The sequence below is a fragment of the Nerophis lumbriciformis genome, linkage group LG16 (assembly GCF_033978685.3).
Source record: "Nerophis lumbriciformis linkage group LG16, RoL_Nlum_v2.1, whole genome shotgun sequence".
Taxonomy (NCBI): Eukaryota; Metazoa; Chordata; class Actinopteri; order Syngnathiformes; family Syngnathidae; genus Nerophis; species Nerophis lumbriciformis.
In genome coordinates this window covers 29735353-29749598 of record NC_084563.2, presented here as the reverse complement: position 1 = coordinate 29749598, position 14246 = coordinate 29735353, and the positions used below count along the sequence as shown (strand labels likewise).

The window sequence follows — 14246 nt, the reverse complement described above, 5'->3', positions numbered from 1 at the left end:
CAATTTATCTATTGACAATATTTGGCATTTCAGTGCCTTTTCTATCCCATGATGCTAAAAAAAAACCTAAATAATATGAAGGATCTTGCTTGTGTGTGATCACCAGTCCAGAGTGGACTCACCTACTGCACTAAGTCAGCTGGCAGAGACTCCACATTCAGTCGTAGAAAACGAATAGGGGCTGCTTTGGTTTGCTTATGGTCACTACGGCAACGTTCACACTGCATTGTGGGTAGTCCCGTTCGGATTTGTTTGTCGCATCTGATCTTTTGACGTTGTGGTCGAATGTTACACACGTACAAGGTCCAATGTTGGAACGTTTCATCGCACTGAAGGTCACTTCCCGAGTTTTTGTCCGCGTTTTTTATACGTCAAGGAGAACAGTTAGATTACGAATTTTTCCAACTCCACTCGGGCTTCTTTTGTACGTGGCAATAAGTCGGATATGTCCAACTGCAGTCTGAACGATCGAGTCGCGTTCACCACAAAGCCACTAGCGCCATAATTCTTCGCCAGGAAATAGACGCGTTTGCGAAATAATTCTGTTCGGAAAATGTTGACTTTGATTGCTCACAATCCTCGAAATGGCCACAAATGTGCCAAAACTTGAGACCTACTAGGTCAAAAAAAATTTTATAGTTTTTTCGGGGTTCCAAAAATGAAGTTTCAAAATTAGCTCTTTAGCGCCACTTTTTTGAGGCCCTTAAAGGGGAACATTTTCACAATTTCAGAAGGGTTAAAACCATTAAAAATCAGTTCCTAGTGGCTTATTTTATTTTTCGAAGTTTTTTTTCAAAATTTTACCCATCACGCAATATCCCTAAAAAAAGCTTCAAAGTGCCTGATTTTATCGTTATATACACCCGTCCATTTTCCTGTGACGTCACATAGTGAATACAAACAAACATGGCGCATAGAACAGCAAGTTTATAGCGACATTAGCTCAGATTCAGACTCGGATTTCAGCGGCTTAAGCGATTCAACAGATTACGCATGTATTGAAACGGATGGTTGTAGTGTGGAGGCAGGTAGCGAAAACCAAATTGAAGAAGAAACTGAAGCTATTGAGCCATATCGGTTTGAACCGTATGCAAGCGAAACCGACGAAAACGACACGACAGCCAGCGACACGGGAGAAAGCGAGGACGAATTCGGCGATCGCCTTCTAACCAACGATTGGTATGTGTTTGTTTGGCATTAAAGGAAACTAACAACTATGAACTAGGTTTACAGCATATGAAATACATTTGGCAACAACATGCACTTTGAGAGTGCAGACAGCCCAATTTTCATCAATTAATATATTCTGTAGACATACCCTCATCCGCTCTCTTTTCCTGGGGGTCTGGCGGCAGATTTCTTTGACTTTATGGTTGGAAATGCATCTGCTTTGAGTGTCGCAGGATATCCACACATTCTTGCCATCTCTGTCGTAGCATAGCTTTCGTCGGTAAAGTGTGCGGAACAAACGACTGACCATTTCGTCGGCTTTCCCCACAGCCTCGTATTTTGAACAAATTTCGTCCAATTTCTTGCCACTTTCGCATCTTTGGGCCACTGGTGCAACTTGAATCCGTCCCTGTTCGTGTTGTTACACCCTCCGACAACACACCGACGAAAGTGAGAAAATGGCGGATTGCTTCCTGATGTGAAGTCACGTTGTGACGTCATCGCTCCGAGAGCGAATAATAGAAAGGCGTTTAATTCGCCAAAATTCACCCATTTATAGTTCGGAAATCGGTTAAAAAAAGATATGGTCTTTTTTCTGCAACATCAAGGTATATATTGACGCTTACATAGGTCTGGTATAATGTTCCCCTTTAAGCGATTCAACAGATTACACATGTATTGAAACGGATGGTTGTAGTGTGGAGGCAGGTAGCGAAAACGAAATTGAAGAAGAAACTGAAGCTATTGAGCCATATCGGTTTGAACCGTATGCAAGCGAAACCGACGAAAACGACACGACAGCCAGCGACACGGGAGAAAGCGAGGACGAATTCGGCGATCGCCTTCTAACCAACGATTGGTATGTGTTTGTTTGGCATTAAAGGAAACTAACAACTATGAACTAGGTTTACAGCATATGAAATACATTTGGCAACAACATGCACTTTGAGAGTGCAGACAGCCCAATTTTCATCAATTAATATATTCTGTAGACATACCCTCATCCGCTCTCTTTTCCTGAAAGCTGGTCTGTCCAGTTTTGGAGTTGATGTCAGCAGGCCAGGGAAGCTAGGGTCGATATTCTTCTCTTGATCATCTTCGGTGGCATAAGGGACGGTGTGAGCCAAGACATCCAGGGGGTTTAGCTCGCTCGTCTGCGGGAACAAACTGCCGCCATTGCTTGCCGTGCTACCGAGGGCCTTTGTCCCTGAATTGCTCACACACTCCAGCAGATTCAATGGGGGTCTGGCGGCAGATTTCTTTGACTTTATCGTTGGAAATGCATCTGCTTTGAGTGTCGCAGGATATCCACACATTCTTGCCGTAGCATAGCTTTCGTCGGTAAAGTGTGCGGAACAAACGTCCAATTTCTTGCCACTTTCGCATCTTTGGGCCACTGGTGCAACTTGAATCCGTCCCTGTTCGTGTTGTTACACCCTCCGACAACACACCGACGAAAGTGAGAAAATGGCGGATTGCTTCCCGATGTGACGTCACAACGTCACATCCGAGAGCGAATAATAGAAAGGCGTTTAATTCGCCAAAATTCACCCATTTAGAGTTCGGAAATCGGTTAAAAAAATTTATGGTCTTTTTTCTGCAACATCAAGGTATATATTGACGCTTACATAGGTCTGGTGATAATGTTCCCCTTTAACATGCAACGTTGTGTCCTTGAGCAAGACACTTCACCCTTGCTCCTGATGGGCCGTGGGATGTGTGTGTGAATGGGTGAATGTGGAAATAGTGTCAAAGCGCTTTGAGTACCTTGAAGGTAGAAAAGCGCTATAAAAGTATAACCCATTTACCATTTATCTTTATCTCGGTATTTGTTAGCAAATAGTGAGGCCACTTTTAGTTCAGTTCTGTCCTTGTACAAAGTTTACCGTAAAAAATCAGTATTTATCTAAGTATTATGTAACACTGTCTGGATGATAGTTTTATCACACTTTTTTTGTTGACGGAGTCACTGCTGTTTTAGCAGTTTGTTAGCGCTAGCTCGCCGCTATGGCCTCCATTAGCTAACCTGTGCGTGTTTACAAATGTGGTCGTCCAGCTGTTAGGCGTGTGCTGCCTGACATTGTGTCGGGGAACAATGGTGGAGGTGTGGGAGTGTACAACACACCTGAGATGGTCTTCATGGCCGTGGTCCACATGTCACTGAACTGTCTCCTTGACTCTCACTCTTACATTATTCATCAGTGGCTGAACCACTACAGCAAGATCTGGGCTGACTCACTCTGACTTAGTGTGTGTGTGTGTGTGTGTGTGTGTGTGTGTGTGTGTGTGTGTGTGTGTGTGTGTGTGTGTGTGTGTGTGTGTGTGTGTGTGTGTGTGTGTGTGTGTGTGTGTGTGTGTGTGTGTTCTTGTATTCCTACCCTTCTTGAGACACGAAGAAGGAAAAGTAGTTTCCATATGTGAACAAGTGATGACATAAATCAATAACATTGCATCTAATAGACAATGTCTCATTTGTGGTGACATCTATCAAAATGAGGTTGGTCCCAAAAAGGAGGGACTGTTCACTTTGACTGTGTGTCGCTTTTAAAAGTGCTCCCCCTCTGGTCAACTTATGAAATAACAAGTGTGTGTAAAAATTTGAAGTGCTCCTTTTCTGGTCAACATATGAAATAACAAGTGTGTGTAAAAATTTGAAGTGCTCTCCCTCTGGTCAACATATGAAATAACAAGTGTGTGTAAGAAATTGAAATGCGCCCCCTTTGGCCAAAATTAATTTTTTTTAAAAGATATATATATATATATATATATATATATATATATATATATATATATATATATATATATATATATATATATATATATATATATATATATATATATATATACAGTATATGTATATAGAGATATACTGTAATAACTTGAAGTAAATAATGAAGATTATTTTATTTTATTTTTTAATCAATTAACTAAAAGCAGTCTTTTTCTCACAATGTGTCGACTTTTTTCTTATAAAATTGGGAACAATTTCTCATGTTCTTTCTGTTTATGTAACATTGCAATATTTTCTTGTAAAATGATTATTTTTTTAATGTAAAATGGTGACATTGGTCACATAAAATTCAGACTTTTATCACAATATTGCCCGTTTTTTTTGTTGTCCTTGTAAAATAGTGAAAAACAATTTGGTAAAATGGTGACTTTTGTCATCATTTTGCCAAGCACAATTCTGATTATTATTATAGTATTGCCAAAATTTTAAGTTTTATTCTAAAATTGTGACTTTTTTCGATTAAAATTACGACTCTTTTCATAAAATTGCCAACATTTCAAGCTTTTCTTGTAAAATTGCGACTGTTATTGAGTAAAATTACAACTTTTATCATAATATTGAACAAATGTTCAGTTTTTCTTGTCAAATTTTGACTTGCATTGAGTAAAATTCCGACTTTTATTATAATACTGCCAAAATTATAAGTTTTACTTGTAAAATGCCAACTCATTTTTCACAACAAGCTTTTTTATATTTGCATAGTGTGTCCATCCATCCATCCATTTTCTACCGCTTGTCCCTTTTGGGGTCGTATATATTATTAATGTTGTAAATACACATCTTTATAAATCTAGAAAGGCTGGTCCTAAACTAAAGAGGGAGGCATTTTTCTCAGGTCTCAAGAAGGTCAGAAATACAAGAATGTGTGTGTGTGTGTGTGTGTGTGTGTGTGTGTGTGTGTGTGTGTGTGTGTGTGTGTGTGTGTGTGTGTGTGTGTGTGTGTGTGTGTGTGTGTGTGTGTGTGTGTGTGTGAGTCACTCAGTGCTTTTAGACGGATGACAAGGTCTGCAGCAGAGGTTTTACACTAGAAAAATAGCCTCTTCGATTAGATTACGTCATGAAAAACATTCCCTTTCTCTCTCTTTCTTTCACCTTCCTCTCTCCTCTACATCTCTCTTTTCTTCTTGCACACACACACACACACACACACACTTACGCTAACATGATGATCAACAAATGGGGTGAGACCCACGTGGAGTGTGCAGTGGAGATGTAGGACATCACAAGAATGATGGTTTAATGTTTCACTGCCTTTTATTGTGCTGCAATCCAACACTGCACATGGAAGCTGATATCAACATTTTCCTCTGCTGCAATGTTGGAGGTGTGGTCCTTCTGAGGGCCCGAGCAGGAGAGCCAGACCCGCAAGGGCCCTGTTGACACTGCCGTGTTTGTACTTTGCCTTTTTGAGGCCCTTAATATACACAAAGAGTCCCCATATTTTGCAAGTATGGCAAAAAAAATTATAGTTTGGGGGTTCCGAAAATTTAATGTCAAAATTAGCTCTCTAGCGCCACCTTTTTGAGGCCCTTGACATGCACAAAAAGGCCCATATTTTGCAGTTATGGCAAAAAAAAATTATAGTTTGTGGGTTCCAAAAATGTAATTTCAAAATTAGCTCTCTAGCGCCACCTTTTTGAGGCCCTTAACATGCACAAAAAGTCCCCATATTTTATGTGGCTATAATAATAATAATAATAAATTAATTATTTTTGGTGTAGAATCTTATTGTGTGATTGTTTGGACATTCACACGATAATAATCATAATAATATTAATATTAATAATAATAATAAAAATAATAATAAAAATTGGTGTAGAATCTTATTGTGTGAATGTTTGGACATTCACACAATAATAATCATAATAATAGTAATAATAATAATAATAACAATTAGACGAACTTTGGTGTAAAATCTTATTGTGTGAATGTTTGGACAGTCACACAAAAACAAACAAAAAACAACAACAATAATAATAATAATAATAATAATAATAATAAATACATGATTTTCTGGTGTAGAATCTTATTGTGTGAATGTTTGAACATTCACAAAATAATAATATTAATAATAATAATAATAATAATAATAATAAATAGATGATTTTCTGGTGTAGAATCTTATTGTGTGAATGTTTGGACATTCACACAATAATAATCATAATAATAGTAATAATAATAATAACAATTAGATGATTTTTGGTCTAAAATCTTATTGTGTGAATGTTTGGACATTCAGACAATAATAATAATAATAATAATAATAATAATAATAATAAATAGATGATTTTCTGATGTATTATCTTATTGTGTGAATGTTTGGACATTCACACAATAATAATAATAATAATAATAATAACAATTAGATGATTTTCTGGTGTAGAATCTTATTGTGTGAATGTTTGGACATTCACACAATAATAATAATAATAATAATACTAATAATACTAATAACAATTAGATGATTTTTTTGTGTAAAATCTTATTGTGTGAATGTTTGGACATTCACACAATAATAATAATAATAACAATAATAATAATAATAATAATAATAATAATAATAATAATAATAATAATAATAAATAGAAAATGTTTCTGGTGTACAATCTTATTGTGTGAATGTTTGGACATTCACACAATAATAATAATAATAATGATAGTAATAATAATAATAATAATAACAATTAAATGATTTTTGGTGTAAAATCTTATTGTGTGAATGTTTGGACATTCACACAATAATACTACTACTACTACTACTACTAATAATAATAATAATAATAATAATAATAATAATAATAAATAGATGATTTTCTGGTGTAGAATCTTATTGTGTGAATGTTTGGACATTCACACAATAATAATCATAATAATAGTAATAATAATAACAATTAAATGATTTTTGGTGTAAAATCTTATTGTGTGAATGTTTGGACATTCACACAATAATAATAATAATAATAATAAACAGATGATTTTCTGGCATATAATCTTATTGTGTGAATGTTTGGACATTCACACAATAATAATAATAATAATAACAATTATTATTATTATTATTATTATTATTATTGTAATTATTATTACTATAAGTATAATAATAATAATTATAATAATAACACTTGGACTCCATCCATCCATCCATCCATGGATGGACTTTCACACAATTACTTGAATGTAAAAGCTACAGTAATTTATTGATGCATATTACTTCCAGACTTTGGTGGGCCACATAAAATGATGCGTCGGGCCAGATGTGGCCCCCGGCCCTTGAGTTTGACACCTGGTGGTATTTCCTCTGGGAGAACTGAAGTGTGTGTTTAGAATCCTGACACAGATGAGATGTTCCACACTATTGTGGAGGACGCTCTTCTCTCCTGGGAAGTCCTTGGAGACATTTAATCAACAGATGAATCTTTGTTACAGAGCATTGTTGAGATAACAATACTTGTTACAGAGCATTGTTGAGATAACAATACTTGTTAAAGATCATTGTTGAGATAACAATACTTGTTACAGAGCATTGTTGAGATAACAATACTTGTTACAGATCATTGTTGGGATAATAATACTTCAAACTGAACAATATTTATTTTCATCAGATTTCCCTTCCTCTCCGCACGGGGGAATTCCATGGAGGGTCATTGAGGGTTTCCATAGCAACAGCAACATCTATTTTGACCCACCCACATGTTTTCTGTTCATGAAGATATATTTCTTTTTTAATTGTTTTATGACTTTTCACGGTAAAAAAAAAATGGTGTGGACTGAGAAAAAAGGTTAGAGTGAAGAAAAGGTGTGGCGTATAATCCTCATCTTCCACTGGAGTATAATGTTTCTCACACTCATTAGATCGGGGAGTGTCGTATTCCTCTTCTCTTCCTATCCCTCCCATCATAACTGCCTCGTTTGTTTGGGTCTGGGCTCCTTCTTGAATTCCACAGAGCGAGTTATTTAGATGAGGTCTGAGATTCGTGGGAAGGGCGTAAAAGCACGAAATGATGGCTAATAAGGAAAGGAGTGAGATATAAACGGGAGAGAGGAGGAGAATGCAATAAATGTCCTCTCAAACACTGATCAGTTTAGCTTCCTTGCCCCTCCCTCTTCTGTGTGTGTGTGTGTGTGCGTGTGTGCGTGTGTGTGTGTGTGTGTGTGTGTGTGTGTGTGTGTGCGTGTGTGTGTGTGTGTGCGTGTGTGTGTGTGTGTGTGTGTGTGTGTGTGTGTGTGTGTGTGTGTGTGTGTGTGTGTGTGTGTGTGTGCAATGAACCAAGACGCACACAGAATAGTACATTTAAGTAAAATACTAGTTTAGTACAGTATAGTGGTACTATATATATATATATATATATATATATATATATATATATATATATATACATATATATATATATATATATATATATATATATATACATATATATATATATATATATATATATGTGTGGGAAAAAAATCACAAGACTACTTCATCTCTACAGGCCTGTTTCATGAGGGGGTTCCCTCAATCATCAGGAGATTTTAATGGGAGCATTCACATACCATGGTTTATATAGGGCACAGAGTGGGTGGGTACAGGCTGGTGTAGGGGCGTGGTGATTGGCTCATGTGTTACCTAGGAGGTGTTTCCGTCTGTGGCGGCATGCTGATACAATTTCGCTGCGCTTGTTGAGGGATGACAGGTCTGGACGGTATATGATAAACAGTTTCTCTTTCAAGCATAGGTTGCATCTTTTATTACCACTATTGTAAGGTGTGCTGGATGCAAGAATTTGCCATGTTATTGAATATTCAACATTATTGTCTTTGAGGTCCCAAATGTGTTTGCTGAGTTCTGTGGTATTCCGCAGGTTTTGGTTCCTGAAAGAAGCCTTGTGATTGTTCCATCTGGTTTTAAACTTTCCCTCGGTTAATCCTACATATGTGTCGGATGTGTTAATGTCCTTGCGTGTTACCTTAGATTGGTAGACAACTGATGTTTGTAAGCACCCCCCGTTGAGAGGGCAATCAGGTTTCTTGCGGCAGTTGCAGCCTTTGTTGGTTTTGGGGTCGCTCTGTCTGGGGGCCGACGGTATATATATATATATATATACATATATATATATATATATATATATATATATATATATATATATATATATATATATATAGCAGTACTAGTATAGTGTCAGGGTACTAAATTAAGGAAAAACCGTACTATTGTCACGGCTGTTTACCATATATATATATATATATATATATATATATATATATATATATATATATATATATATATAGCAGTACTAGTATAGTGTCAGGGTACTAAATGAATGAAAAACAGTACTATTGTCACGCCTATTTACACCAAGCCGTGTCCTTTTTTTGGTTAGTTCCTGACCTGCGCTTTTATTTTGGTGACTTTTCGTGTTGTGTTGGTGTTTTTTCGTGACCGCTTCACACCTCTGTTCCCCCTCACCTGCGGCCACCTACTATTCAGGCCCGCCTCGCCCCCAAGTCACTTCTTGAGTGTTGTTAGATGTTTGCTGGCTCCAGTTCTCCTGTTTGCCTGCCTGATTCCTTCGGACATTAAAAGTCATGTTTTCCTGCCAGCTCCGCATCCTGGGGTCCGTCACTTCCTGACAACTACACTCTGAATGAAAAGTACCAGTACCCCATTTTTTTTCTTTTTTAACGGGCATGGCGGCGCGTCGTCACGTCATGACGTTGCTGGTTTTACGAGCAGAGGAGCATGTTGGGCAGCGCACACACACAGAGTACTTACAAGCAGACACACTGTGTAGACAGAAAAGGGAGAATGGACGCATTCCAGCCCCAGTCGGCAGTGTTTTAGCTACTTCTAAATCACTAATCTGTCACGGCGCGGATTCGAACCCGTGTTTCTCATAATTCTGAGTGTCACAATTCCTCCTCTGGCTGCTCACGCTGGGCAGCGACAAGGCTGCAGGCAATCACTCATCAGCACACCTGGGCTTGACGAGAGGGAGCGGCATAAAGAGACAGCGAAGCCAGGAGACCTTTGCCAGAACGTAGCCAATCTCACCTGAGTAAGCATCACGTCTGGCACCTCTCCCTCGTTCCTTGCTCGCCTTCATTGTGCTCTGCCTCGTTCCTGTCTTGATGTTCTTTGTGTCTTCCACAGTGTCTTCCGTGATCGTGTCTTGCCTCACGACCTCCTCCCGGATTGTTGCTTGCCTTCCCCGATCCTTGACCACTGTTTGGACCTCGACATCGTTGCCTCTCTCCAGCCCCCAACTGCTTGCCTTCCTGCTGACTACCCCTTCGCCTTCCCCTTTGGATTTGACGAAAGATACATCCAACACGCACCGACAACACCCTCTGGTAAATTCTACATTGTTAATTCCACACATCGTCTGCATTCACTCACTAGTGGTAGCATACACATCCCACACATTCATCAAAGGTTTAAATAAACCTTCAAAAACGCAGTTCTGCCTTGGTGTCGCCTTCTTCCCTTTGCCTAGTACACAACATAATCCTGGTCTCCATGGCGACAAATAAAATAAGTTTATTACAAGTACCATTATCACTGGAGGACGAGGAATATCTAAACATGCTTCACTACACACCATAGGAGGATACAATAGCTAACAGCAAGCTAGCACCTCTGAATGTAAATAAATGCCATAGTGGATCTACACCTGACATCCACTGTAATGATACCAAGTACAGGGGCGTATCTAGTCGATACTACTATGATTACATCAATATTTTTTTTCCTTTTTAAAAAAATTCATATTATGTTTATAAAGTCAGTAAATACGTCCCTGGACACATGAGGACTTTGAATATGACCAATGTATGATCCTGTAACTACTTGGTATCGGATCCATACCTGAATGTGTGGTATCATCCAAAACTAATGTCAAGTATCAAAGAAGAGAAGAATAAGTGATTATTACATTTTAACAGAAGTGTAGATAGAACATGTTACAACAGAAAATATTAACAGTCAATGAACAAGTGGATTCATAATCATTTTTTACAGTTTGTCCCTCATAATGTGTACAAAATAATAAATGACACAATATGTTATTGCAAACGTCAGCAGACTAATTAGGAGTCTTTGTTTGTTTACTTACTACTAAAAGACAAGTTGTCTAGTATTTTATTTAAGGACTAAATGACAATAATAAACATATGTTTCATGTACCCGAACATTTTTTGTTACAATAAAGACAATAATGACATTTTTTGGGGTCCCCTTTACTTAGAAAAGTATGAAAAATACATTTTGGTACCGGTACCAACATATTGGTATAGGGACCGCCCTAGTGTACCCCAAAACTCCACAGGTCCAGTGTGTGACATTATGTCTCCATGCTAGTTCCATCTTCACATCAGTCTATAATCACCACACTAAAGACGTGCTAATAGCTAAAGTGCTGGAAGAAACAAGAGAGTGAGACAGTCCACAAATGTCAATTAGTGAGGAGCTTAAGTGGGCCCCCCCCTTAACGGGTCCCAGGCCATAAAGACATTTACTGTACAAAGCGTCTTGCATTACTGGGGCCAACAGAACCACAACCACTGGAGTGTTGATCAGTCTGCACCTGGTCACACAATGTTGCACAGGAACGCAACATGACACATCCATATTTTTTGGACCCCAAAAGCAGTGAAGTTGTCACGTTGTGTAAATGGTAAATAAAAAGAGAATACAACAAATCCTTTTCAACTTATATTCAATTGAATAGACTGCAAAGACAAGATACTTAACGTTGGAACTGGTAAACTTTATTATTTTTTGCGGTTATTTGCTCATTTGGAATTTGATGCCTGCGACATGTTTCCAAAGAAGCTGGCACAAGTGGCAAAAAAAGAGTGAGAAAGTTGAGGAATGCTCATCAAAGACTTATTTGGAACATCCCACAGGTGAACAGGCTAATTGGGAACAGGTGGGTGCCATGATTGGGTATAAAAGCAGCTTCCATGAAATGCTCAGTCGTTCACAAACAAGGACGGGGCGAGGGTCACCACTTTGTCAACAAATGCCTGAGCAAATTGTTTAAGAACAACATTTCTCAAGTTATCGCTAGGAATTTAGGGATTTCACCATCTACGCTCCGTAATATCATCAAAAGGTTCAGAGAATCTGGAGAAATCACTGCACGTAAGCCATGATATTACAGACCTCGGATCCCTAAGGTGGTACTGCATCAAAAAGCCACATCAGTGTGTAAAGAATATCACCACATGGGCTAAGGAACACTTCAGAAAACCACTGTCAGTAACTACAGTTGGTCGCTACATCTGTAAGTGCAAGTTAAAACTCTACTATGCAAAGCCAAAGCCGTTTATCAACAACACCCAGAAACGCCGCCGGCTTCGCTGGGCCCGAGCTCATCTAAGATGGACTGATGCAAAGTGGAAAAGTGTTCTGTGGTCTGACGAGTCCGCATTTCAAATTGTTTTTGGAAACTGTGGACGTCGTGTTCTCCGGAACAAAGAGGAAAAGAACCATCCGGATTGTTCTAGGGTGAAAGTGTAAAAGGCAGCATGTGTGATGGTATGGGGTGTATTAGTGCCCAAGACATGGGTAACTTACACATCTGTGAAGGCACCATTAATGCTGAAAGGTTTTGGAGCAACATATGTTGCCATCCAAGCAACGTTATCATGGACGCCCCTGCTTATTTCAGCAAGACAATGCCAAGACACGTGTTACCACAGCGTGGCTTCGTAGTAAATGAGTGTAGGTACTAGACTGGCCTGCCTGTAGTCCAGACATTGAACATGTGTGAAGGCTAAAATATGAGAATGGGAAAGAATTCCACTTCAAAAATGTGTCTCCTCAGTTCCCAAACCTTTACTGGGTGTTGTTAAAAGGAAAGGCCATGTAACACACTGGTAAAAATGCCTTTTTTGCAATGTGTTTCTGCCATTAAATTCTAAGTTCATGATTATTTGCAAAAAACACTAAAGTTTCTCAGTGTGAACATGAAATATCTTGTCTTTGCAGTATATTCAATTTAATATAAGTTAAATAAATGTAATATAAGTTGAAAGGGATTTGTTGTATTCTCTTTTTATTTACCATTTACACAACGTGACAACTTCACTGCTTTTGGGCCTTTGTAGAATATGCTTGTGAGCAACACTAAAACTCCCTAAAACCATTTAGTGGTCAATTGTACGGAATACGTACTGTACTGTGCAATCTACTAATAAAAGTTTCAATCAAAATTCAATCAATCAATCCCTGAGCACTCAGTGTAACGCAGTTAAAAATGCACTTTATTAATATTTACGTAACCTATTTTTATGGACTTGCCTCTTTGTGATGTTCAGTTCCTGTTATAAGCTGTTATGCAGTATATGCCTTGAGCTCTTATTTTGAAGGCGCTAAGAGCGGAAGTGGTGACACGTTGTGGTGGAGCGGAGTTTTGAAAACAAACTAAATAAAGTGGTCCTCGTGTAAAACAGGAGCCTCCGTGTTTGTTATTTTCTAGTGTTATACAGTATAGGCGACATATATAAACTCTCGGTAACATTTTATATAAGTATTGTGTGGTGTGAATATTTATCTCAAACAGTTCTTTATATTTGTCGAATGACCGTTATTTTATTTTACTTCCGGTCATTGCACGACGTCAGGCTTCCGTAGTTTCCTGTAGCTCCTCCCCTTCCTCCTCACTTCCTGCTACCGGTGAGTTTGTGTCCAAATTGTCTTGTCGTTTTCTAACAAAAACGAACGGTTTATTTTTGTAATTCTTGCTGTACATGGTTTACTTTTTATGTAACCTTGAGATATCAAGTGTTCTTGTGTGGTTTGAACCGCTACTTTGAGCGTGGCAAGTGTTGTTTGAGTGAGACGTATTGGCGCGATTTGTTTGAAGCGGTCTTCTTTCATGTCACGTGACCAACACATTACGTCGTCTGTGTCCTGTTGGTTAAAATAAGTATGTTTTATTTATGTAGGAAACGAAATGGTACAAAGAGGGACTTTATGTGGTTTTTACTTCATTTTCAGGTATGTTTAATACTGTCAATGTTGCTGTTTATTTAACTCTTTCCCCACGCAGTTCTTCATTTTGGCCGCTAGTCGGCAGTGTTGACTTTTTGCATCTTATATTGAGTCAATGCTGTGTAATAATAGTGTGTATTATATTATATTGTATTATATTATATTATCTTAAACGACAGCAGTTTCTTTTATGATATTATTTTCTAATTATTTTAGCTAGCCATTACTTATTTTCTAAGTCACAGGTGTCAAACTCATCTGGAAATATGTGTCACTAAAGTGCTTCATATTTTCTCATTAAAT

General features: G+C 38.0%; 1 protein-coding gene across 1 annotated transcript in view; it reads right to left on the bottom strand.

Moving 5' to 3' along the window:
* kitb (KIT proto-oncogene, receptor tyrosine kinase b) overlaps positions 1 to 3374 on the bottom strand; it is a 58147-nt gene extending 54773 nt beyond the window's left edge. Inside the window, exon 1 of the mRNA XM_072914915.1 lies at positions 3296 to 3374. Coding sequence (XP_072771016.1) covers positions 3296 to 3326 — 31 coding nt within the window. The 5' untranslated portion in view covers positions 3327 to 3374. The remainder of the gene's footprint in view (positions 1 to 3295) is intronic.
* Positions 3375 to 14246: the final 10872 nt, after the last annotated feature.